Below are 24,691 nucleotides of genomic sequence, written 5' to 3' on the forward strand. Positions count from 1 at the left end.
GCTTAAATGCTTACGTTACAAACTTACCATTGCTGACTTTTCTCTCTATGTTTAACAGTGCTGCCCGTCTTCACACTTTTTCATTGCCTGGTGTAGCTGCACATTATTGTTTTTGTCTGAAATGCACCTATCAACTTGTCTATCTTTTTTGTGCATGCTGTTCACCCCACAATACCTCCCCATTCAACATGGCTGCAGGAAAGTGGAAGTTCCCCCTCTACTTCCTCCCCACATGAATACTGAGACCTCTCTCTTTTTTCTCTCTGACCACAAACCAGAGAAGGCCTTTTGCAGCGATGTCTGCACAGGGTGTAGTTGGCCTCAAAATCTCAACTAGAGAAGCTTCATTTCCAGTGAACTGAAAATATAATTTGCTTGAACCCCGACTTTAAATGGATCTAAACAATTTCAAAGTTGCTAACATGTATAGCAGCCCTATAACTGAACCTGTTCCTTCAGCCAAGTGGGTTAAGAGTGCAAGAGCCGCAGAGGCGCAGACCACCATTACCAGCGCAAATCCCAAGCAGAAAAATTGTAGTATACCACATCTTTTGCAGTGTTTCAACTGTGACATCACACCAATCAGTCGTTGAATTGTATTTATTTTCTCACAGCATTTCTCTTACATTGCAACACCAGCGAACAGTTCAAAACAACATTACTATATGTGATATCAGATTTCTAGCGCTTCAACTTTATTACTCCTAAAATATGGGCGTGTAACTGAAACTAGCTAGGCGTGCAGGTTGTTATCCCGTGTGTATGCGCGTGCATGCATATCTTGTGTTGGTGTGTGTGAAAGTTTTAGGGCCTGTCCAAACATCCACCACTACCTGGCAGGAAAAACAGGAACAGGACTTGTCACCAGCCAATTGCACAACGTTGATGAGGATTCACACTCGGCTGAAAAAAGATCTGGAACTGCTCCCTCTTCTGTAAGCTGAAACCTAAAGGGCAGGCAGCACTCTTGGTATCTCAGACTGTGTGATTTCCAAGTTAAACACTATCCATCTTTATAAATGCAACTTTGCTTTACGCAAATACTGTTCCGTCATTGTTGACTTGCTAGTGTAAGTGTAAGTAAATACATTTTTTCTTGTTCACTAATGAACAAATTAAACTGATTTAGCCCAGCCAAAGATAATTAATATACTCTTGTTTATTCACAACATACTAAGGTTGCTCTTGATATACTGTACGCTGGCTTTCTACAGTACTAGTATAAGGTGTGCTTTGTTCTAATCTGAAGTTGTCTGTATGGAGGGTGGATACCAGTAGTTTCCAGTGCTTTTGTAACTCTGTGCGGCTTTTATTGTCTAACAGGATTTGCAGAAGAAGTTTCACGGGGAGTGGAACCTGGCAGAGGAAGTCTTGCAGTCACAAAGCTTTATTCAGCTATCTGTCCTGAGAAGAAGACAAAAAAGGGGCTATAGCTGCACAATACCTAACACTCACATATCAAGTCAGTATTAACAGCAGGTTCCACAAACCAACAATGACTGTCATGACTTACAAATCATACAGTGTTCTATACTTTATTTATGTGGCAGCTACAAAATACTACTCTGGTGTATTTTTTGGGAGAAAACACATTTAGCCCTTTGAAATCTAACAGCTAAAATGGCTTGTTGATTAGACAGCTCATCATAGAGTGACGAGTACATACTTCATCTGCACGATTTCAGGTTCATGTGTCATCATTTTCCTTGACCACTGAAAACCATGACACTGACTCAAACCTTGAAAGTGACTAAAAGGTTAATTTTCAAGCTGTCAGACTCTAAGAACTATCATAGTACGGTAAGCACCGTCATAGTCAGTGACAGATCAGTTATACTTGGTAAAAAAAAAAGAAAATAGTAAGTAATAGTGATGAATAATTGTGATGACTACCAAGCGCCATGGAAATATAGTATATTTTGATATACGACGTTTAAAAATATTACGTCTTTTTGTAATATTGTAACAATTACTGACTCAAAATGATGGCAATAATCTATTTTTCAAATAAAGGTTTTTTTCCTTGCCTTCGGCGTGGAATGGGTGAATAAGTTTTTCCTTTTTTTGTCTTTTTGTTTTTCTTTTTTTGCAACAGTACCACAAAGTGAGGGCAGGTGTATCACTCCTGTGCTGAAAGTATGACTCAAACAGAGGTATCATCTAGATGGGAACAAACAATCAACTGACAGGCAGAAAACTGGAGGAATCTGAACATGAAAAGATACAGTTTGGGGTCTGTTCAGGCTTTGCACTTCTCAGTTTTGCGACCGCCTTCACGCAGCTTTGATTTTGTATGTGTTTGCTGTGTGAATATGTGTGAGGGTGTCTGTCTGTGTGCAATATACTGATTAAAGAAGTAAGGGGGTGAGGAAGACTGCTCTGACATTTGAGGCTTCAACAGGCTCTAGTAACCACCTGTTCACAGACAAAGAGTGGAGTGGAACAAACAGTCATTACATTGCAAATGAAGGCAAGCCTCTGTGGCTGTACAGTAAGGATTTAGGAGGCTTGGCTGCGCACTTCATTTTTAGAAATTATTCCTTACCATGATAAAAGATACAGCAGACAGTTTACATTGTGGTTTTCCATTTCCTCAAATAGGCTCATCAGCGTTGTGTTATTGAAGCTGTTAAATGCTGATTTGTGTATTGCTATTTTTTTGTATTGCAAATATATATTTTTAGCAATAACGTGAATTCGGCGCTTGCTTAAAGTTCCAAAGTTTCCCCCAAGTACAAAAAAAAATCACGTTACATTTATTTATTCAATTATTTTAAAAAATATACTACTACTTGGTGTTAGGAGTGTTTAAGACGTTTTTGATTTTATATAGATTTAAAACCAGTGATGAATGTCAGCATTTTATAGTCTGGGGCTTATTTATCTTTTTGTTTTTATTATTCATGGTTATGAAATTGGCATTTTATAAGAATTAAACTGCACATTCAGTACACATAAAATCAATATATTTCACATATACTTTATTTTTTATACTAGAAAGCAGATTTTGAAGTAGAGATACAGACATCGCTAAGAAAAATCTTTCTTCATATTCGGTACACTGTTCTACAGAATTAAAGCTATCGCCAAAGAACATGACTTTGGCTGCTAAGATCATTCAAACACAACATAGTCTCAACAAAGTCCCAGTGTCACCAATTCAACTGTCACCTGATGATCATTTGGTCTTTTGTGCGTTTTGATTTCAACTGTGAAAAACATTAGAATACCTTTACATATAATCAACATTGCAGGTGTAAGATAAACAATTCAAATTCAAACAATAAGAAAAGTGTTGAAGTTGGATAGTTTTCTAGGGATGTTTTCTGACCTTTAGGCTCTTTAATGTTGCATCAACAGATTTCAACATTCAATTTTTATCTTGCAATAAAGAATTTTATTTGCAAGTAAGGTACAGTTTGCATGTTTTGCAGAAAACAACACAGTATTATTATGTTTGTCTTCCTGTTTAAAAATGAACAAAATAGGCAAAGCAGTAAAACCATGTATAGAGAAGAGAGAAAGTCATGCCTTAAAATATACATTGAATTCTTCACAGCAGTGTGCCTTCATGTATGGTCACTGTTGAAAAAAAGGGGGGCTTAAGAATACTCCAACTTCCTTCACCATATTCAGTGTTAAACTGTTTTAAGTCAAGAGAAATGATCATAGAAATTAAATTCAATATGCATCTTTTTTTCATAAATAAATCACATATTTTAAGACTTAAAAATACACAACCTATGTAAATACCTGAGAGCCCTCATATCAGAAAGTTGGTATCGATATCAAAGTTGTTCAATCAGCACACATATATGGATAAATGTTCATTTTCAGTGCCAAAATATACACTGTTTGTATACTGTTTCTTAAAAAATACAATGCACCCGGAACCCTGCCTTTTACATTTTTTGTAAACATTTTTAAATAAAAAAAACACACAAAATTCACAAAACTATTTGCAACATTTCAGCAGAAAAATAGACATTTACCACACTGTACAAAAACATTCCCCCCGATCTGTAACAATAGCAATAATCGTTCAAGTAAAGTCCTCACTCACTAGGAAAGCTGACAGAAGACCCTTTTTTTTGTTATGGTTTGTTTTTTTGTTTGTTTGTTTATATGGCTGCTTCAGTAAAGGAAAAAGAGTAAGACAAGAATCTGTCAACAGATAAGTAAATAGTTGGAACTGTGATATACCTGTACCCCAAAGAATGTTACTAAATATAACCTGTAAGTAACTTATACCCTACATTTATCCTACATTTAGTTTAAGCTCTGTTCTGTTCTGTTCTGGGATAAGGAGAGAAAACCAAGGTATCCTTAACACAGATTTTATCACAGGATAAATAAACTGACTCTTTTTTTTTTTTTTTTTTTTTTTTAAAAAATAGGAATAATATGACAGAGGAATGTATAGAGTCAATATCACAGCTGCAAGATGTAAACAATTTCTAGTGCCAAAACTTTACAAATAGTAAGGTTTTATGCTAGCTGGGCACCATTTGCGCATGAAAAGAAGCAACATGTAAACAGAGAAAAAGCTGCCTTTTGATTACGAGTAGATACTGAACAAAAAGAAGAGTTCACTGAGTTTAGCCTTAGAGCATAATAGCCTGCTCATAATGTTAGACAATACATGTTTAAAACTAATAATGCCAACAGTTTTGTGAGTCCATTAAAAAAAGTACATGTTCATCAGGCAGCAGAGCAAAAACCAACACAGTCCTAATTTCCAGTGTGCTGCTCCAACATTTCTCTCTCAAACAAAAGTCTAACCTTTGTTCTGACAATGATCGTTTGGAACCGTCACAACACTTAAAAATTAAAACTAGAAAACATTTGACATTTCTGCTTTAAAGAGACATAAAGTGCATGACCAACTGTACCAAGCACAGTCTTATCGGAGTCCTTTCACAGCAGGGACAGTAACTTTGAAAGAACTGGCTTTGTGGATCACAATGTGTTATACATCAATGTACTGCTAGATGATGGACAAGCGAGTTTGGAGGTTGTAATACTCCTACTCTATAGATTTGGGATGCTACAACTATCAGAAGAGCCTTCAGAGTAGTAGTACGTGGTACGCTTCTTTAACTCCGCCTCCTGCTCATGCTGTCTCTTTCTTGGTCCCCTTTGTAAAAGGTCATACATGAATTCGGTGACATTATGGCGATGCAAAGAGTAACATTCAGAGAATGAGGAAGAGGAACAGACATTAGTGTGTATCTGCTTGTGTGGGAGATGGGGCTTATGAGGAGCGGAGAAGGGGCAGCCTTAAACAAACAAGATCAGGTCGATAATACCATATTATCACATGACAATTTTAGGAATTTAGCCTTAGGAAAAAATACACTTCCCCATATTAGTCATGTCTACAAACAGGATGAAAGAATATATTACACACGCACAGACAGACAGACCATCCCAATTAATTCAAAAAAGTGGATTAGATTAAAAAGAAAGGCATACAGTAAAGCACAAAGTGAGGTACAATAGAGACATCCAGTGCTGTCACTTTGGTATCCACTGCCATAAAGAATGAAACTGCAGCCAGGTAGTTAAATGACTTCAAGATTGTTAAGGGCTTCTATACCACCATCTGCTTTTTAATGTTGTCCATGTGGACAACATTTCTGACAGTTGTTTTTTTTGATACTCAAAGTTTAAGAATATAGCAGTGTACTCAAACGGTAAGCAACACAATGTCTGAGTCAACAGGACACAGTAGTATTCCGCAGAAGTACAAAGGAAATAAAACAGTTATTTGGACATCTTACCCTGAAAGCGTAGAGAAAGAAAACAATTGAGAAAAAGATGTCCGCGACTGAACTTTTAAAAGTCATAGATACAACAAGAATGACTAGGCAACAGTTTTTATGTTTAACTTTCTGAGTGATTTTTCTTACGTCCTCTTGCATTTAAATGGTGACTGATTTTAACAGAGAGAAATACGTCTCAATACAAGCAACAATTTTGGTTTCGTGAGCTATAAATAGGATCATTTCAAAATGTAAGACAAACTGAAATTTGTCTTAGATAAATATTTGAGATAACCTACGTCTAAATTCATTGTGTTTCCAGTGCTCTGTTAAGCAACCTCAAGAACACATTAGACATTGTGCTTTTCAACATGTTTTTCTCTTCAACATAGGAGAACACTTTTTTTTCCCCAATCAAGATATTTCAAATATATGTTTACCAGCTTAAACATTGGCCTAAAGTCATTTTCATATTTTGCTTGAGATAGTCTCTTTTTTATTTGGCAGGATTTTAAAATTACAAAATAGACAAGCCACCAACAGGAAGTTGGTGGTTTTCTTTATCTGCGCTAATGGTTCACAAATGCTTTACAAGCCCCTGAGAGATGGAAAAACATGGGTGGTATGATATGGTAACCTAAAACATGCACCATTTGCAGAGAGTTAAAGTAACATAATACAATAATAATGCCTTCAATATTTTCAACTGCTCGTTATCAGATAGGCAAATAGCAATAGCTAAAAGACTCTCCTGAGCTTTTGCACAGGAAATCACATTGTTTGTCATTGTTTAAAATTATCTGCAAGACAATTTACTCAGAATTACAAAATGTGATAATGTTACCGTTTACTGATAATTTTATTTGCCACTTGCATTGAAATTTTGTTCATAAATTACATTTAAATCCCACGTTTTTCTCTTTTTTTCCATTGGCCCAAAAAAATTAAGTTGGTGTATATAGTTATGGGGGCTAATAGCATTGTCTAAAGTCTAGGCAGCAATGCACTTGCATACCCACTGATATTAGAACCAGAATGCATTCAATATATTTACTAACATCTGATAGCAACAATAATCAAATTTTTATAAGTACAATAATGAATAAGTGCTACTATTTTGTCAAACATAGTGATGTTTTTAGTGACATTATACACCACCTGCAGCCCTGACGTTTGTATAGTAATCTGAAACTGATTTTTATCAACCACATTGAGCCCACAGGGCAGAAACAAGTTCTAATATACCATCTATATGCATGCATTATGTCTTCAGAATGAAAACGGTTAAAAGCATGATGAGAGGGAAAACACAAAAGAATATACTTCAGAATAGAATAAAATGAAAAAAAGAAAAACACTTGTCAATGCCCTTTGACAGCTGCTCTAATATAGAATCTAGTAAGATTTTGAGAAAAAAAAAGTCCTTCCTTTACATTAATCGCAATTAAATAGTACAAAATGTGTCTTTGGCCCATACCTTCATGTGATTGTTAAACTGTTCAGATTCACAATAAGTAGCTTAAAAAGAAGTCTGTGATTGTGCTACACTTGTCTACAATGCCATTCAACAATGCAGTCTCAGAGGAGATAAGGACGGATATCAGGGTATTGCTCCTTTCACTTCTTTGTCTATCCCTCAATTTTCTACCCATCCTCTTACTGGAAGGTGTGTTCACCACGTACTATGTGAGAGGAGAACTCATAGCGGTCCTTGCTCCGGTGACCACAGATGTTGCACTCCAGTGGATCTCTGTATCCGTGGCAACCCATGTGGATGGTGTACATGACATGGTCCAGGAAGAGCACTCGACAGTGCTCACACTGGAAGGCCCTTAATTCCTGGCCCTCCCGTCCAAACACCCGTATCCCTTCCTGGCTCACAGGCCTCTCTGTAGCCAGTCGCATTATCCCAAGCCCGACTCCTGCCCCACTTCTAGGTGATGCATCTCTCATCCGCTCACCTGAAAAGACCACTGCCGGACTGCCACGAGACCTGAGGCCCACGGGGACGTTGCTGCCATGGTATCCCTGCCTTTCCTGAGGGCTGCTGCGAGCTGAGTCAGCAGATTCAACACCGCTGTTGCTGGGTGACTCCTCTTGCCCTTGTTGGGGCTGCTTACCTGGCCTTGTTAAACCAGTGGGGCCATTTGAGGTGGGATGACCGGGGAACTCATGGGGCTGAGGCGGCTGTGTTGGTAGTGTGTCACAGTTTCCTGAACGTTCTGTTCGTTGGCTCAGTGGCAGGACATGGGGGAAGAGTGGGTTCACAATAGGCACCACCTCAGCCATAGAAAGTGGAGGGCCTGGATGGTGGAGCATGGGGCGTAGGGTGTCTGATCCCAGGTATGTAATGGCATTGTTGATAGCCTGGTCCATCATGTGGGGTGGCATCATTTCAGACTGCTTCTCATACTTAACAGCCATGTCATAGCTCATATCAGGATAGCTATAGCGAGGCATCTTTTCACCTGCAAATAGCAGAGTAGTTCATGACTGCATGTAAATAATGATGATGGCAATTTCTTGTTAGAATAAGATATATATATAGATGCAGTAACATAAGTGGCAAAAATACTGTTATTTTTATCTTCAGTCAAAAGGGAAAATTAATATGTACAAATGCAAATACTGATTGAAATTTCCATTCTAGACAGTGAATGTTATAGCTTGGTGATATTTTCATCTTGTTTTTCACATTTTGTGCATGATGTTTGAGTCTAATGAGTGGAAAGCCCCATCCATCTATGACTGCAGTGTTTAACCCCTCGAGAACAGGGATGCGGTAAGCTGTTTTCTCTCGATAAGAGCAATGGCAAAGTTACAGGTGTACGTAACCACAGAGTGAAAAAAACACTTCCTTGCCTCTCAGTCATCTGCTTGCTCTAGTTGCTCAATCTCATTTTCTAATACTGTGGCAAATTAAAAAAAAAAAAACCAGTAGGCCAAAGCTATTGTGTGATATTATATAATACTATATAATGCAAAACTATGGAACAAGGGGAAGACAAATCAAACTAAGTAAGCTCAAAAAATAAAAATCGGGCAAGTTGATAAAAACAAATCCATGTTATTAATGCTCAAGTAAAATCATTTCCTATAAACCACTAAATTAATCAATTCATTGTTGAACAATAATATATTTATATGATAACAACAGCATATAGGCATGCTTTATAGGTCGGAGTCATAAAAAAGATCAGTGCATGCAAAACATAACATAACAAATTATTTCAGTTGGTACCTCAACTGCTAAACCCCAACCTCCTCACCCTCCCACCCCACCCCTCTGAATAAATCATATGAAACGTTGGTTTTTCATCTTCGTGGTAATTAGAGTAGTCGATTTGCTGACTATGTCTGAAATGCATGTATGACTCACCCACAAATTTCTGAGGTGTGGTGCTCTTCCTCTTGCCTACATTGCTATGCAGTCTTTCAATAACAGGTGGCCGATCAAAGGTAGCCATGGTGGGCTCTGGCATGGGCCTTGGCTCTTTTGGAACGTCACCTTAAAAGGAGTGAACAGGTGATAAGAAGGAGCAAAAATACAGCTGGGTGTTTAAAAGGAAAAATAAATGAAGAAATGATCACGTTTAGAATAAAAGTAAGATGAATTTTGCTTAGGGCAAGTATATTATCTTTATTTCAACATCAAAAATAGATGGTGCTGTTTGCAAAATAAATAACTTAACCGAGTATTTTGTAAGTATACACGGATAGCAAAAGTTGCACAAATTAATACATCAGTCATTAGTGCTTAATGGTAAGGATTATTTCCATAAGTTCATTCAGGAATTAACTTTACTGTATTATATGTACTGGTTTCAATTCTAGTGCATTTATTTTTTTTTTTTACCTGTGTAAGGCCCACTGTTGACATTAGGATCCAAGCTGATACCCTGCAGGTAACCATGGCAACGCTCTTTATGTTCCTCTAAAGATGTCCGCTGTTTGTAACTCCGCCCACAGTAGTTACACTTGTGCGGTTTGCCGACTAAAAGCAAAAACATTCAATCGTGAGTCTATTAATTTCATTCATCGCTGCAGACAGAGAGTGGGCAGTATCCAGTGCCGCAGTATTTAGGTGGTGCGTAGTAGTACACACTGTGAACAGTAAGTAGTACAAACAAACCAAAACCAAGCTTCTGAGATCATGGAGGTTCCACTACTAGTGTGATTCCACACAACTATTGCCAGACAGAAACACAAGTTGTGGGCGACCAAGGCTGTTGCGCCATGAAGTCTGCATTTCAAAACGCTTTGGTCTGTGCAGCAAACTCCCACTGCAGAGGCATAGCATGAGTAAATAATGGAATTGATCATGCATCCCATTGTGGCGGTAGGAAACTAACTCCAGGTTAAACTGCTATGGAGGTGGAGTGTGATTCATTGTTCTATTTAATTTGATTCCTTCCTACGAAGAAAAGTGAAAATATAAAGACTCATTCTTTACATCTGTCTTAGTCCACTCATTTCCTTTCATACGTCACGTTTGCTTCAACAAGCATTCAACACACCAATGAATTATTGGAGTTGATTTTTGTTGTTTAAAGAAGTTATTGTACACCTCCCGGGCGGGTGGTTATCAGCTTACTTGTGATCAACATGAGCTGTTTCCATACTGACATGGAAGTTGAGTCAAAAATGGCTAAAAAATAATAATTGCAACCTGCTTCAATAAGCGAAATCCCAGACACTGCAGAGGGAAAGATCTGAGTCTTGCGTCAGAGTATTCTCAAAATTAGAATGACTCATGAAGTGAACTGAAGGCCACAACAGCTAACCAATATGACAAACATGGCACCTTTGGCCAAGTGATGTAGACACTGACTAGCATCGTGGTGACAGTATTACTAGAAGAAGATGTGAAGCTGATCCAGTGCTCTTTTCACTGTGAGAACAGAGAAACCCAAAACGTTTCACTTTGAGCATGGAGGTTGTAACACACATACGAGCAGTCACACAAACTACACACACATTTAGAGCTAGGTGACAGTTCACATGTTAACAGAAGTACTCTTTCTCACATAGAAAAGGCGAGTGGAGTTATTATAAAAAGAAAAGTTTCCAAATGTTACGCTGTCTGTGCTGGACTATTCCTTTTGATGATGTGAATGAAATAAAACCCACTTGTCACACAATGACACGACCAGTCATGGCCAATCTTACATTTCTTGTGTGAATCATTTAAAATGATAATAGTTTTTTGCTGCTGCATATGTCATTCAGTACTTTTGTGGTCTATGAATGACACTGTATGGGCTGAACTTGAAACTGGGGTTTATTATCTTTTTTTTCTGAGTATGAACAGTTACAAGAGTACTGCATAATGACAAAAGGTTTCAATATTATCAAAGTGTGGGTAGTGTGGAAGTGTGGTGTATATGCAGGGTCATCTCAGCAATATTCATTTTGGTAATGAAAGAGTTACTTCAAAATGAAACGTCATCATGGAAATAATTGCCTTTGCTTTCCAGCCGTGCGGTACTCTAACAGTGGAGTAGGCAGTATTCAGTCAACAAGACTCACTCCCTTGTTCTCAGTGGCTATACAGATTCTCACTCACACTACATAGGCTTCATTACTTTTTCATATTTATATAACCACCCACACACAACCTTGCACAGATGTTGGGTGGACACATTACAGGTGCTATTCTTATTCATGCAAACGGTCCACTGTGAACTCAGACCCACTTTATTGACGCCATCTGGATAATAAATAAAACCCTGTTTGAATTTAGACCTTAAATAATATAAAACCCTGTCACCTGATTTTCCTGCATTACTATTTTACCAATCAACTGTGCCTGAATGAAAAATGTCATCTTCCAACCTAAGGTTTAATCTAGCCTTTGTCTTCACTGTCTCTCACCCTAGTCTTCCGTTTTCATCATCTGACCTCTCTGTCAAAGCTTTGTATTTCTCTTTTCTTTCTACCTGTTCTTCCTGGCAGGGCACCAAACCACAAATGCCATGATTCCAATAGTCATATAATGAATAGTCCCTGAACACAGAGAGGGAGGGAGTCAAGATTACACACGTCGGTCAAATATCCAAATCGATGTTCGGAAGCATCAAATTTAATATCTACGAAAGGACAAACAAATCCAGATCAACAGAAGTGTAAGCAAGAATATGGTAATGAAGGTAGGTGACAAATGTGTGTGTAAAAGAATCATGTAAGTAAGGGTTTCTAAGAGCAAAATTACACCTGCACACACACAAAACTGTACATAAACACATGGGCATACACATAAGCACAAAAGTTAGCTTTAACAAAAAGAGAACTATATATGAGTAAACCCTGCGGGGCATCACAGACAGAAATGACGGTATTGTCTGACCTTGATTTCAAAGGCGCAACAAAAGGGAGAGCACATCCTCATATAGGAAAGTGGGTTACAGTTGATACAGCCAGCACTCCCCATGTGTTTCTCAACAGACAGATAGTTTCCTCCTTAGCAACTAAGGAACAGCGTGTTTCTTGGTACCTAACCACAAAGCACTCACTGTGCCGTATATAACACGCAGATAAAAAGAAGACATAATCTATCTAAAAGACAAGGTATGGTCTCACCAGCCAGCATAAATACTACCTAAGAGGTTAATAGTATGTTGAAAGGGTTTTGGCTTTTTTAAATAGTGCACCTCAATATCGAATGCTTATGTCAACTGCATGATATATATATATATATATATAGATAGATACACACAAAGTCTCTTCTGGTTAGCACAAGTGGGCAAGTAAAAAGGGAAGAAAAGGGGCAGAGGAGGAGGACACTTACCAGCATGAGTGCGCAAATGACCAGTGAGGGCATCGCGCCTCCGACAGGCGTAGCTACAGAAGGGGCATTTGAAGGGTTTTTCACCTGTATGGAGTTTGATGTGTCGTAGCAGGTTTCCCTTCTGGGTGAACGACACACCACACTGGTTGCACTGGAACGGCCTGTCTCCTGAGAATTTCATGAACAGGAAGATAATGCCACAATCACTGTTTTTTTGAAAGTATTAACAAACTTACGAAGACACTGTTTATAACTGGATTTTTTTTCCTTAATATTTTAAAATATGTCATTCGAATTATTATGAAATGGCATTTGACTTCATTAACAACTTGGTAGTTGCTAATGAACAACAAACAATAAACAAAATAATGATTCAGTACAACTTCTGACCGTGATAATACATCACATCGTTACAACACAAAAACTTGATAACATGAGGGTAGTGTACTTGCGACTCTCTTCTGGAATCTCTTATGGAATCAAAAATATATTGTAATCAGCATTAACATTAGCATCAAAAGTAAGTTTTGGCTGAAGTAAAGTTACAAATACAAGTGTTACAGTGTCTAATAAACAAGCACATATATGTATGGACTACTTTGGACTACTTTCTTATGTTCTAATGACAACTCTTTTAATCTGGAGATGGAAAAGAGAATAATGACCTGTGACAACCAGAGTACTCATGGCGTCAACTGAAACCTGTTGCGGAGGATTCCAAGGATATTTTTTTTCCCTTGATAATAATTCCAAGACACAGCTATTGTTTCAACCAAAGAAAAAAAAAGAAAGAAAGAAGGCAGTCCACACCCACTGTCGAGGAAAACAAATGGTTTCTGACTCACTCTAAAGGAGGGGAAACTGCTGGTTCCCCTGCTGGTTTAATGGTCGGAACAAGATAAATTCTTTGTGGATCATTCATCTCCAAAGATTTTTGTAAAAGATATGTCAGTTATGCTAAAAGGTTTCTTTAAAAACCTTTAATGCCATTTGGAAAAACAAAATGAGTACCGTTTGGTCGATTTCCTGATTCGGCTGTCACATTCGGCCCAGATAACCCGTCCTGTACGTTGCTTGGGCTGCCACTCATGGATTCCTCTAGTGCTACTCCTTCTTCCCCTGTTTGGCCTATTTCTTCCACTGCTGGACTTCTGTTGTCAGACTCCTCCATGATTTCTTCTTCTTGCTTAATCGTCAGTTCTGAAAAAACAAAGCATAGTAAAATCCTGATGAGCCTGATGGCACGGCAAATGTCAGGTGTACAGGAATCATGAACCATACCCAAACCCAGGCTGGCAACACAACTCTGTCAAAGGTAAATATGCATTACACTAAATTTGGTCATATTGAATTGTAATGGATGGAGATGAACTAGGTGAAGGTAAAGGTTGAGCCACAAGGCTGAGTCACTTCTGTAAACTGAATTGGAGCGCAACGGGCTGATTTATTCTGTGCTGGACTTGCTATGTACTGTAGACAGAATGAATATAGGCTAGAGACAGAGCAGATTAGAGGTACAGAATAAAAATAAAAATAACTAAAAAAAATAAAAATAAAAAACATATTTACGTACCAACTGATCTCATAGATAGCATTGACTTGACATGGTGACAAGAAGAGACAGAAAGGAAAAAAAAGAATAAAACAGGCTGGTCTAGTTTCTGGCTGTCCCTGGGAAGAAAAGGAGTGCCAGAGGCCTTCTCTGGCTGCTGCTCACTAGCAGTGGGAGACTGGCTGGATGGCAAAAGCAAAATATTGTGCAATATTATGAGTGCATCTCTCTGTGTGTGTATGTGTGTGTGTGTGTGTGCACGCGCGCATGTGCGTGCACCGGTGCGCATGTGCATGTGTGGGTCTGCATGCTTCTGCATGTATGTGTGTCTGAATCTGAGCTGGCGGGAAACTTATCACTTAGTTTCTAGTTATTAGTTACAAGCATTTAGCAATAATTTTACATAAAAAGTCTTCTACTCTTTATAGAATAAAATCAATATACTCAACACAGCAGACAAAACATTATCTTCAGTCATTTAAACACAAACGCTATCTTAAATACGCCATGAACAAGCACAATGAAGTGTTTACATTTATAGTTTCTTACATTTGATATCTTTGATCTCGGTACATCTGTCATATGTAGCAATATCAAAGTAATATGCACAGGGATCAGTTAGCTTTTGTTGTGTAAATTATATTTTTAATTTAAAAAAATCACATGAGCCTGCAGTGCTTTAAAAAAAAAAATTCAGGCACTACATAAAATCTTGTAAATAGCTTTTGGGGCTTTATATGTTGCACAGGCAAGGAGTTATACATTATCCAACTACAACTAAACAATCCTGGCTATCTTATTTTGGGATTTTATGAAAATCAATAATATAAGCATATGTGGTTGGATTACTAAAGTCTCCCATTAGACAGCATTTAGTAATTGTTCTCTTTCACCTTAAGTTAATTCTCACAGGCCAATATGAGAAATGCATAAATGTGGTCATTGCATGTGATTGAATCCATGCATATGCATACAAAACCAGCATTGTTCAATCTGATAATGTATGTTTTTCAATGCCACAGTTTTTACAGAAGAACACTTATCCCAATACCCAAGTTGCAATCGAGCCTGTCTTCGACAGCTGTATCCTGGCAACACGGAGCAGACCTGAACGTCCTTGCTATTCAGCTCCTTGCATCTTTACATCTGTCTCTCCAGTGTGGCAGAGTGGAATGCAAAGACTGGTCAGATGAGGATACGCTTGAAACAATCCGCATGACAAAAACAGCTAGGAAAATCATCTGGATACTGTTTTCATAATTACTACGTCTCCGTTCAATTTGTGAGTTAACTGAATTTTCATATAGTAAACAGAAAACCTAGAATCATGATCACTACTGATTGAGAAGGTGACCGAACCCCAAAGAAGAGATTCAGCCATCCCTCAATCGGTCATGTAGTCAGCTAGAGTGTAATTCAGCTATTGCACTGTGTAATAGATCAGCGCATAACACAAATATAACCGCTGTACGGTTTCTGCTTTTGCTTGCAAGTTTAAGAAATTTACCGCCAAAATTTGTACCCCTTTGCGCTTATTGTCAGTATATGATGAGTAGTAACACAACTCTTTTGAAACAAAACCTCAAATGGCAAGCATGTTAGGCAACTGAGACGATGACAACAGCTCTTATTGGTGAAAAGTATTTCCCTGTGAAAACCATTGCACAGCCCACCTCGCTGCATCTCTAAACATGTGGGAGATAAGCTTCCCCTTTTTTTTCACTGAGGTCCCTTGTCTTACTTTGTTTCCCCTTTTCTTACTTTGCTGCTTCACAGTGACACTGCTAGAGATGATCTAAAGATATAAGTCAGTAGGCTGAAAGGAACCAAGCAACACTTCAGACCAAGTGCAACATGGTATAAGATGCAACAGGGCACATTGTTTGCACGCAAGCTTTTACTGTGTAATCTACAGCCACTTCTGGTAACCCTGCTTTCATCTTCAGGTATATTTTATTTGATAATTTTCTCATGAAGCTTCTCAAATTCTTTATTTGAGACAAGAATGTCATTCTGGCTTCATGCCTTGGATGGCTTTTCCTCCCTTTTTTTTTAAATTTAAAGTTTCCACACAAATCAAATGAACATGTGTTCCATGCAAAATACCAGAAATACTATCAGAGGCATCTGTTTTCTGATCTGCTCACATTTGCCATGGTAATTTACCTGGTGCAACCAATTACAAATCTATCAGCTATGTATTCCATAGTTACTGATGGGAAACAGAGTATTCTTTCTTTCCTTGCAAAACTTTTTTTGTGAAAACATATCTCAACGCATAGCCAACCTGAATGATCTCGTGCTGATTTTTAATGATAAACTGCCTCTGCTCATTCTACAGCTGTTCTTGGAAGGCTGCAGAAATGTGTATCTAATAACTGAGCACTCACCACCAGGGGAATTAGGACCCTGAGGAACCGTCTCTCCATTAGGTGCTGATATATCCGCCAACATTCTCGAGTTCTCCTTACCAGGAGAGCATTGGCCGTTACCTGGGAGACACAGAAACACTGCAATCTGCATTGTGCTGTAGAATACGGTACTTGAACAACAAATGCCACTGTTATGTGAAAAACGCCAGTTTTCTTGATTGTGTTAAATATGCAACTAATTGGTTATGTTACATTAAAAGGTTTCAAAAACTGAGGTTAAGATTGAGAAAGTTGCTGCTGAGAAAAAAAAAAATGGTGTTATAGAGGATGACATTAGAGACTGTGACAGTAAAATACCAGACCTTACCGGATGCTTATTTCTGGTCTATGATCTTAATGCAGGTAAATATAGCGACAATAGAACAGAAATAAATCAAATGTCTTCATTTGACATACTGAATAAGATGAAGAAGCCTTCTTGTAATCATTGCCTTCTCAGATTGAAAATGATTAATTTCTTCATACTCAGATCTATTTCAAGACCCATTTTGAATAGTCATTAAATTAGTCAACATCCAGAATGCAAAACCAAACTAGTTTTTACCCACCTATGTGATTATAATGTTCAGCAAATGTAGATCAAATTGCATTCTCTCAGCAGTTTGTACAGAACTCGGGCTATGGATAGCCCGGTGTCCACTCAGAGGGAGAGCAAACCAATCCCTTATCCCCTTACAGCATGGCCCCATCAGGGTCACTAGAACAATGCAGTAGCAACAGGCAAACACCCCTTCTGACCCCTTAGGAGCCACAGTGAGAAATATTGTAAAGTATCCATTGTGGTGTCACCACACTATCAGTCTGATTTAAAAAGGATAGCTGCAGCTATGGAATCTTCTGTAAAAAAAAATCGAAAGAATATGATAGATGCTTCCTGTGAATTGCTACAATGGTGCACTGTTAGAATTTGGTTTTCCTGAATATGTCTAAAGTGACCCCGCATACATGAAAAAAGAAATCTGTGTCAGATCTTTTCTCTCTTTGACAGCTCCTCTTAACTTGACAAGCTTTTTCTGTGGCATTGTTCCATTGTAGTTACAGCCTCACTGAGTGGGGCTTACTGGGAGATGCTGTCCAAGACACAATCCCTGGGCCTAGGCTCAGGTTGCACGGGTTGGGGTTGGAGGAAATCTCAGGTGACCAACGTTGGCTATCCCTTGGCAATACTGTCCTGGAGACAGGAGTGGCCCAGATTTGTCATGGAGGATTTTCCATTACTGTAACAGATGCTGTCAGACACCTAACAGCACCATGGCTAGATAATCACAAATCTATCTATCTATCTGTCTGTCTGTCTGTCTGTCTGTCTGATGTCTGTCTATCTATCTATCATTAACAGACATATCTAATCCAATCCAATTGCATGCAGCAATTAAAAGTATAGCATGACAACCTGCTAAAATTTAAACTGAGCATCAGAATAGGAGAAAAACGTGATTTAAGTGACTTTGAACACATTATGTCCAAAAAAAAGAAAAATTTCCAGCGAATCGCAGTTCTCTGTAAAAATGTTTTGTTTTATGACAGAAGTCAGAGGACAATGGCCAGACTGCTTTAATCTGAAGGAAACAGTTACTCAAATAACTACTTGTTACAACCAAGGTATGCAAAAGAACATCGCTGAGTGCACATCATGTTAAATCTTGAAGCAGATGGGCTACAGTAGAGTAGAAGATGACACTGGATGCAATTCTGTGAGTTAAGAACCGAAAACGGAGGGCTACAGTTTAAACAGGCTAACCACAACTCGACAACAAATGATTGGAAAGTTGTCGCCTGATCTTATAGGTTTCAATTTCTGCCTCAGTACTCAGATTTATAGGTCGCGATTTCATGTGAACAACATAAAAGTGTGGCTCCATTCTGCCTTATATCAGCGGCTCAGACTGGTGGCGGTGGTGCTGTGATGGTGGGGAATAATTTTCTTAGCACACTTTGGGCCCTTTAGTACCAATTGAGTGTTGTTTAAATGCCACTGTCTATCTTAGGATTGTTACAGACCATTCCCATCCATTTATGACCACAGTACATATCACAAAGCTGAAATCATCTCAAACTGGTTTCTTGAGAATGAAAATTGGTTAACTGAACTGAATCCAATAGAATCCCCTTGAAATATAAATCTATATAAATCTATACAGAGATACATAGATATCGCAACCAGTGAATTTGCAGACGCAAACTTTTAATGTTTTAGTGGCTGGTAGATAATAAATTTGGGATAGGTTAATAATAGACTCAGACACACACGTATGCTTTCATGGACTGAGGTTTGCGTTGGTGCCCCTGGTTTGCTGAGTCAAATCTGTACGAACAGATTAGGATATCAAACACTTTAATCTTACGGAAGAAAATGTTCTTTAAGTAATATACCAAATTGACATGATTTAATGCGCTGGCAAATGGAAAGGAACAAATGTGTACACATGAAACTTGTAGGTGTAATAATTGCTGACTTCACTGACACACAGTGAAGTCATAAGCATAGCTTATAAAGTACAATCATTGTCCCAGGATAGCAAATGGAATTTCTGCTCTTATAACTTGTTTTAAGTGTCAATATCATACATACTTAATCAATTTGTCAAATATAGGCAATTTCTGAGTTTCATACCAGCCACACATTTGGAAAAAAGGAGATCGGGGACAACAAACGGCTGGACAAGACAAGTTATTACGAATAAAATAAATAAATAAAATGTATATTTCATTAGATCATTTTATAGCATGATTTGGTCAGTTAGAACATCCCAAATTAGTTGGACTCCCACAGAAGTAAAGGTGGGGAGGGTTTTCACTTACAAAATCCTACATCGATAGTTGTTCAAAGACCTACAGACTCTGAAGAAATCTGTTTGCGTGCCTAGAACTGATATTGTATTGCAGTGGAAATCATTACATAATCTCAGGAATACTACTGAAAACCACTATCACTGTGGAACACAGTTCAGCAACATTACTATGCAAAAATAAACGTAAAAAAGTAAAAAAAAAAAAGTGTTGCCTTTATAAACAAGATTTAAAAACACTTGCACTTTCTTTGGACCTGAGTTCATATAAGATGGACAGAAATGAGATGGAAAACTGTCTTGTGTGCCGTTCCAAAGCAAAACCATATGGGGATTCATAAGTGCACACAGCATTTCTTACTATGAGTGTTATACACAGTTTTCTGCTTTTAGTTTTCTTTTGCAGCATAACCATAACCAGCATCTTTTGCAGAACAGACCTTGCTTATATCAGCAAATCGATACCACACGACATTCTGTATTTATGACAACAGCGGGGCTTTGAAGTAAAAGAGGCTTGATGCTAAGTAGAGAAGGCTGCAGATAAAAATAAAATAAAAAATAAACAGTTAAAAAAAAAATTAAAATGCAAACAAAGCATGGAGAAGGTTGCGTCTTTTATCTAACAAGACTAGAAAGATTTTTTTTTCACAAGTATGCTAAATGGTTATAAGTAGTGTTAGCAGAAGTCGGGATGCAACACAGTGGTAAACATGTCCCTTTCCTAAATTATTTGAAATATGTTGCTGCCATAAAGTTCGAAATTAATCTAAGTGGCTTAAAACAAACGAATACATGAGAACAATATAATGTCTCCGTTTTAACGTTTGATACGTTGTCTTTGTATTTTTTTTTTAACGTAGGAATTACAAACCACTGTACTCAATTTTTTTGTTATATTTGTAATATAGTTTCCCAGAGATTTGGAAACCATGTGTAAACAGAGTGTTTATATGTAATAGGGGATGCTAAGAATTAGTGTAGTAGGGTAGCTGTGTACATGTGGAAGAGTACTGAGTGAGACTGTGATGATGCGTGACACAAAGGTAGACTACTTGACCTAAATTTTCACCCACAGTACACAGTGCCTTGCCAAAACTGAGGAGAAAGTCAAAATATATGGAAGCAATGACAATTTCCATCTAGTATCCTCCAAAGACGTATACCTTTTGAAAGATATATAATTATAAAAATATTATTTCAGAAGTGACGCACTGACAGGCAGGGAGAAAAAGAGCCTCCATTTCTTTTTTCCACCTCCAAGACTATTCGCCTATGTGTTCCTGCAAGCGCAAACCCCAAATGAAGACCTAAAAGTCCCCACAGATCATCAACAACATGCTACCTGTTTTGAAATATGCACACCAAAGCGAAATACATGGTGAGGGGGGGTGGGGGTGGGGATGGGGGCAGGGAAGATATTCAAGAGACCTGCCCAAAGGAAACCAGCAAAGGGCAATGGAGCACCACAAAGCGCATATCCAGTATCTGCTGCGTTCAACAGGATGTTGCTAATGCATTTTCTCTACCTTTAAGGGGTGAACAGGAAAAAGGCTGCACTTGGGGGAAAATCCCTTAAAATGTTGTGTTGTGATTGCAAAAATGTTTTGGGGTTTTTTTTTGTCATTTTTTTTTTCATGGTTTAAAAATAAATCAAATAAAAATCAAATAAAAATTGTTGGATTCACTGTGAAGTTCAAAAACACTTTTTAAGGTCAAAGTTCTCATACCGATGCAATCATTATTATTCTCATATTCAGTAGAATATAAACATGCATTTGAATATATGGGTTATACTGTGTCCTTGTTTATAATGTACGGGTCACAGAGTCAATTGAATGTAATAAATAATAGATGTAAAGACTTACTAGTACGATAGTCTTCGGAAGCCTCCATTTCAAGGGCTCTGGGAGTGCTGCAATAGAAAATTGAGATATTACTGCAACGTTTACGTTATTAATTTTGTCTTAATTCTTCATTTGTTTAACGATGAAGACTAACAGATAAAACTAAGTGACACAATAAATGATCACGTAAACCTGCACGATCAAAGCAATGCATGTGCAAACTAACTGCAATTCACAGCAGCTACAAAGCTTTGTGTGTATAACTTCCACTCTACAGAAGTTTATTACAGCAACAATGGGTCTGTGCTGTTTTCTTTTTAGAGAAGTAGTCGTGTATATTTAGCAAGCTACCCTGTGAACTATTTTAAATGTGTGAACAGCCGTGTTTTAGTTTCACATTCTACAATGAAAAGAGTGCTTGTCTAAAAAGAAGTTGAATTGTTGATTTCATGGTTCCTTTATTCACCTCTTTCCACAAAATTACATAATCATTGTACAAACGTTATACATTTCACCAATCTTTATTTCAGGTTAAATAACCCCTCAACTATTTGAGTGAATAACAAAACAGGCAAGGGAAGATGAACCAAAATGTGCACTATGCTGAAATTTATTACGTTGCAATTTGAACTTTAGTGCCAAAGTGACAAAGCAACCAACACAATAAGTGGCATCACCTCAGAACGAAACACAAGGCATTCAACTTTCTAGAAGGGCATTGTAACGCACGCTCTGTTTTTAACCGAGTGTTGGTGTAATGGGGCACATTTGAATTGAATAAGTTGTAATGGGATTTCTTATTTTTATAAGTTAGAAACTGAAGTTTGATTCAATCTTTATCGCTCAACCTCCTTTCATTGCTGAGTATAAAAATGTTATAATCAAGAAATACAAAGTGACTTTATATACATTAGAATTTGGAAGCACATTACAACAAAAATATTTCTGATATTATTTAAATGTGTGGAGTGTCACAACAACATTACATTGTATCAATGCACAGCTGCTGGCTTCCTTGAAGAACATACAACTAAGCTCTTAAATAATGAGAAAAGAGTGCAAGAGAAACGCAGAATCCACATCCCCTTTTTTCATTTCCCATGATTAGATATTAGATACTCTAATAACAGTTTAATAGTGACAAGAAGTCAGCCACAGTTTTCTCAGTACATATATGAGACCTCCTCTTAGCTACATGGGGTAATCTTTGGCCATTTTACAGTCACAGCAACTAGACATAGCGATTTCTTTTAAACAGTGATTATTTATATACAATAAGCCACTAAAATTAAAAGTGAAACGTGAAAGTAAAACAAGAAAGTAATGTGGAGTGAATAAAAAATATATATATTCATATAATTACCTTCGACTGTCTCCCTTGTGCAAAAATTAGTTGGTGCTTTCAGTCAAGGACGGAGGAGGGGGGTGGCAAGGTGTCTCCACCTCCCTTTAATGAAGCAAAGAGTAAAATATGCCTATTTAGTCCAGTGATGTCTCAATACGAAAGAAAATACTTCTTTTTAGATCGACATGTCTCATTAGCAGTCCACTAAAAGCGAAAAACATCCTCTGATTCACATGAGTCAGCTCAAAAAAAAACATTGGAAAGTTGAGGAGGTGCGCGTCGATAGTGTCCTACAGGTGAGTGTCAAAAGCTTCTTCTGCGTGCGTCCCGCACAGTTTTCCACATTAAAAAAAAACGACACTCGCACTGCCCCACCGAGTTATACACTCACTGGATGTAAATGTACAGCATTCCATTAGAAGTCGCACGACTCTTGTCTTACCCCGTGGACTTTTGCAGTAGGAACAAAGAAGGGGAAGACTCAACAAGTTGGTAAGGAAAGAAAGAGAGGGATCAAACTGGATCCACCGGTTCCTAAGGAATTAGCCATAGCGACAGGGAGCAGCCAAGCTATTTTCAACAACCAAAGGACTGGAAATCCGCGGGTAGGCAATGATAAAAAGCTACTGTGGAGATGTGACTCAAGGTCAAACCGGTAGAGCTTCATCTGTTTTAACTGCTGCTGCTGCCAACAAGAAATAATGTGATGTAGTGGCAAAGTAAACGGCGGATAAAGTCGGCAATACTAATGCGTCCAAACGCTAGCCAACGTGGGGCACTGTCCCATCAGCAATAATAATAAGTTAAATTAACAGTTTCCTTTTTAAATATAGGCCTTCCACTTTTGAAACTACTTCCTAGTTTGTCTGCACGATTACTTTAGGAAGCCAAAAATATTAAAGCTACGAAAACAGCAAAAAGGCAAGAAAAGTGTATTTTGCAGATCACCAGGCAAGTTAAGTAGTAAGCTAAGGACAGAGTGCATACCTGGCAGGCAACAGCGCATCTCTGGAAATAACCATCAGCTGCAAAACCGTAAAGCGACTTTTTGTTCTTATTGTGGCAACGCGCTGTGTTTCTCGTGTTAAGTGATTTTTGCTGGCTGTGTTGCCTGGAAGGCTCGGAGCTGACTGACAGCTGCAATTCAACAGGTTATCCGATCACCGCAGTCTACAGCAGAGCCCGTCTGGCTTTCCATTCATCAGACAGACGCTCCTTGTCTGCCTTTGCTGCAGACATGCGCCCCTAGCAGCTCTGAAGCGTCTGTAGCCAATTGATAGCCGAACGATATTCAATGGCTATATCAAAGCAGTTACCTAGTTCAAACAGGAAACCGATTCACGCACTAAGGTTTCTCCCGCGCGCTTTTTTTTTTTTAAATTTACCTTAAACACGTAGGAGTTTATATAATCCCATGAACTTGCACACTGATCCAGACTGAATGTCTCGGCTTGAAACGGAATTCATTCTTGTCCGACATCTAACATGCAGCGCGGACTGACAGGTATGGTTCCGCAGCGGCAGCAAAAGCAACAGTTGTTACATCCACCACTGACTTCCTCTTCCATCTCCTCCACAGACAACCCGCACGAGCTGCTATTCTGGGAACTTGGTCTGACACAGAGAAACGGATCACAGAGTGTGGACCCAGTCTGCCTCCCTGCTCGGCAATCGATTAGGTTACAAGGGGCCTCTTATTTCTAAGGCTGTTGCCAGATTATATCCCTGTGACGACAAAACATAAGTGGCATAGTCTATTGGGGGCTACCGTGTACTCAAGGACATGTAAAGTGACCACATGCATTATATATATATGTGCACACTGACATAATATTATCACTGAATTACTACAATGTTACTGCTTTTCTTTGGAAATAAAATTGTGGCAAAAGCATTGGTTATTTTATAGCATGATTAGTGTTGTCAAGAATGCAAACCATTAGTCTATAACTACTGCTTGTACAAGCTACAGTAATTGTGACTGCAATATCAATAGTTGATTTTAAGAAACTCAGGTATATATCTTCCATTATTCATTCTTTTGTGTTAATCATAATCATTATTTTACAAATTTGTTAAAACTTTTGACATTTTTAATTTCAGTGTGTTACTGGGAGACTCCATCGCATGACACAAACCTCAGGTATGTTTTGGGGTGAAACAAAACAAGAAAG

The 24,691-nt window shown here is 38.1% G+C and overlaps 1 protein-coding gene and 1 long non-coding RNA gene across 2 annotated transcripts; one reads left to right on the forward strand and one right to left on the reverse strand.

Moving 5' to 3' along the window:
* Positions 1-6,600: 6,600 nt before the first annotated feature.
* ikzf2 (IKAROS family zinc finger 2) lies at positions 6,601-23,960 on the reverse strand. Its single transcript, XM_031730421.2, has 9 exons — positions 23,903-23,960; positions 22,536-22,619; positions 21,194-21,240; positions 16,495-16,596; positions 13,564-13,752; positions 12,553-12,720; positions 9,622-9,759; positions 9,145-9,273; positions 6,601-8,233 (listed from the first exon to the last, which is right to left on the reverse strand). Exons 3-9 carry the CDS (start codon positions 21,219-21,221, stop codon positions 7,422-7,424), a joined length of 1,566 nt encoding a protein of 521 aa, XP_031586281.1. The 5' UTR covers positions 21,222-21,240; positions 22,536-22,619; positions 23,903-23,960; the 3' UTR covers positions 6,601-7,421.
* LOC120433626 lies at positions 22,617-24,409 on the forward strand. The gene is made up of 2 exons (XR_005608674.1): positions 22,617-23,122; positions 24,097-24,409. It is a non-coding gene; the product is annotated as an uncharacterized LOC120433626 (long non-coding RNA).
* Positions 24,410-24,691: the final 282 nt, after the last annotated feature.

The sequence above is a fragment of the Oreochromis aureus genome, linkage group 16 (assembly GCF_013358895.1).
Source record: "Oreochromis aureus strain Israel breed Guangdong linkage group 16, ZZ_aureus, whole genome shotgun sequence".
NCBI lineage: Eukaryota > Metazoa > Chordata > Actinopteri > Cichliformes > Cichlidae > Oreochromis > Oreochromis aureus.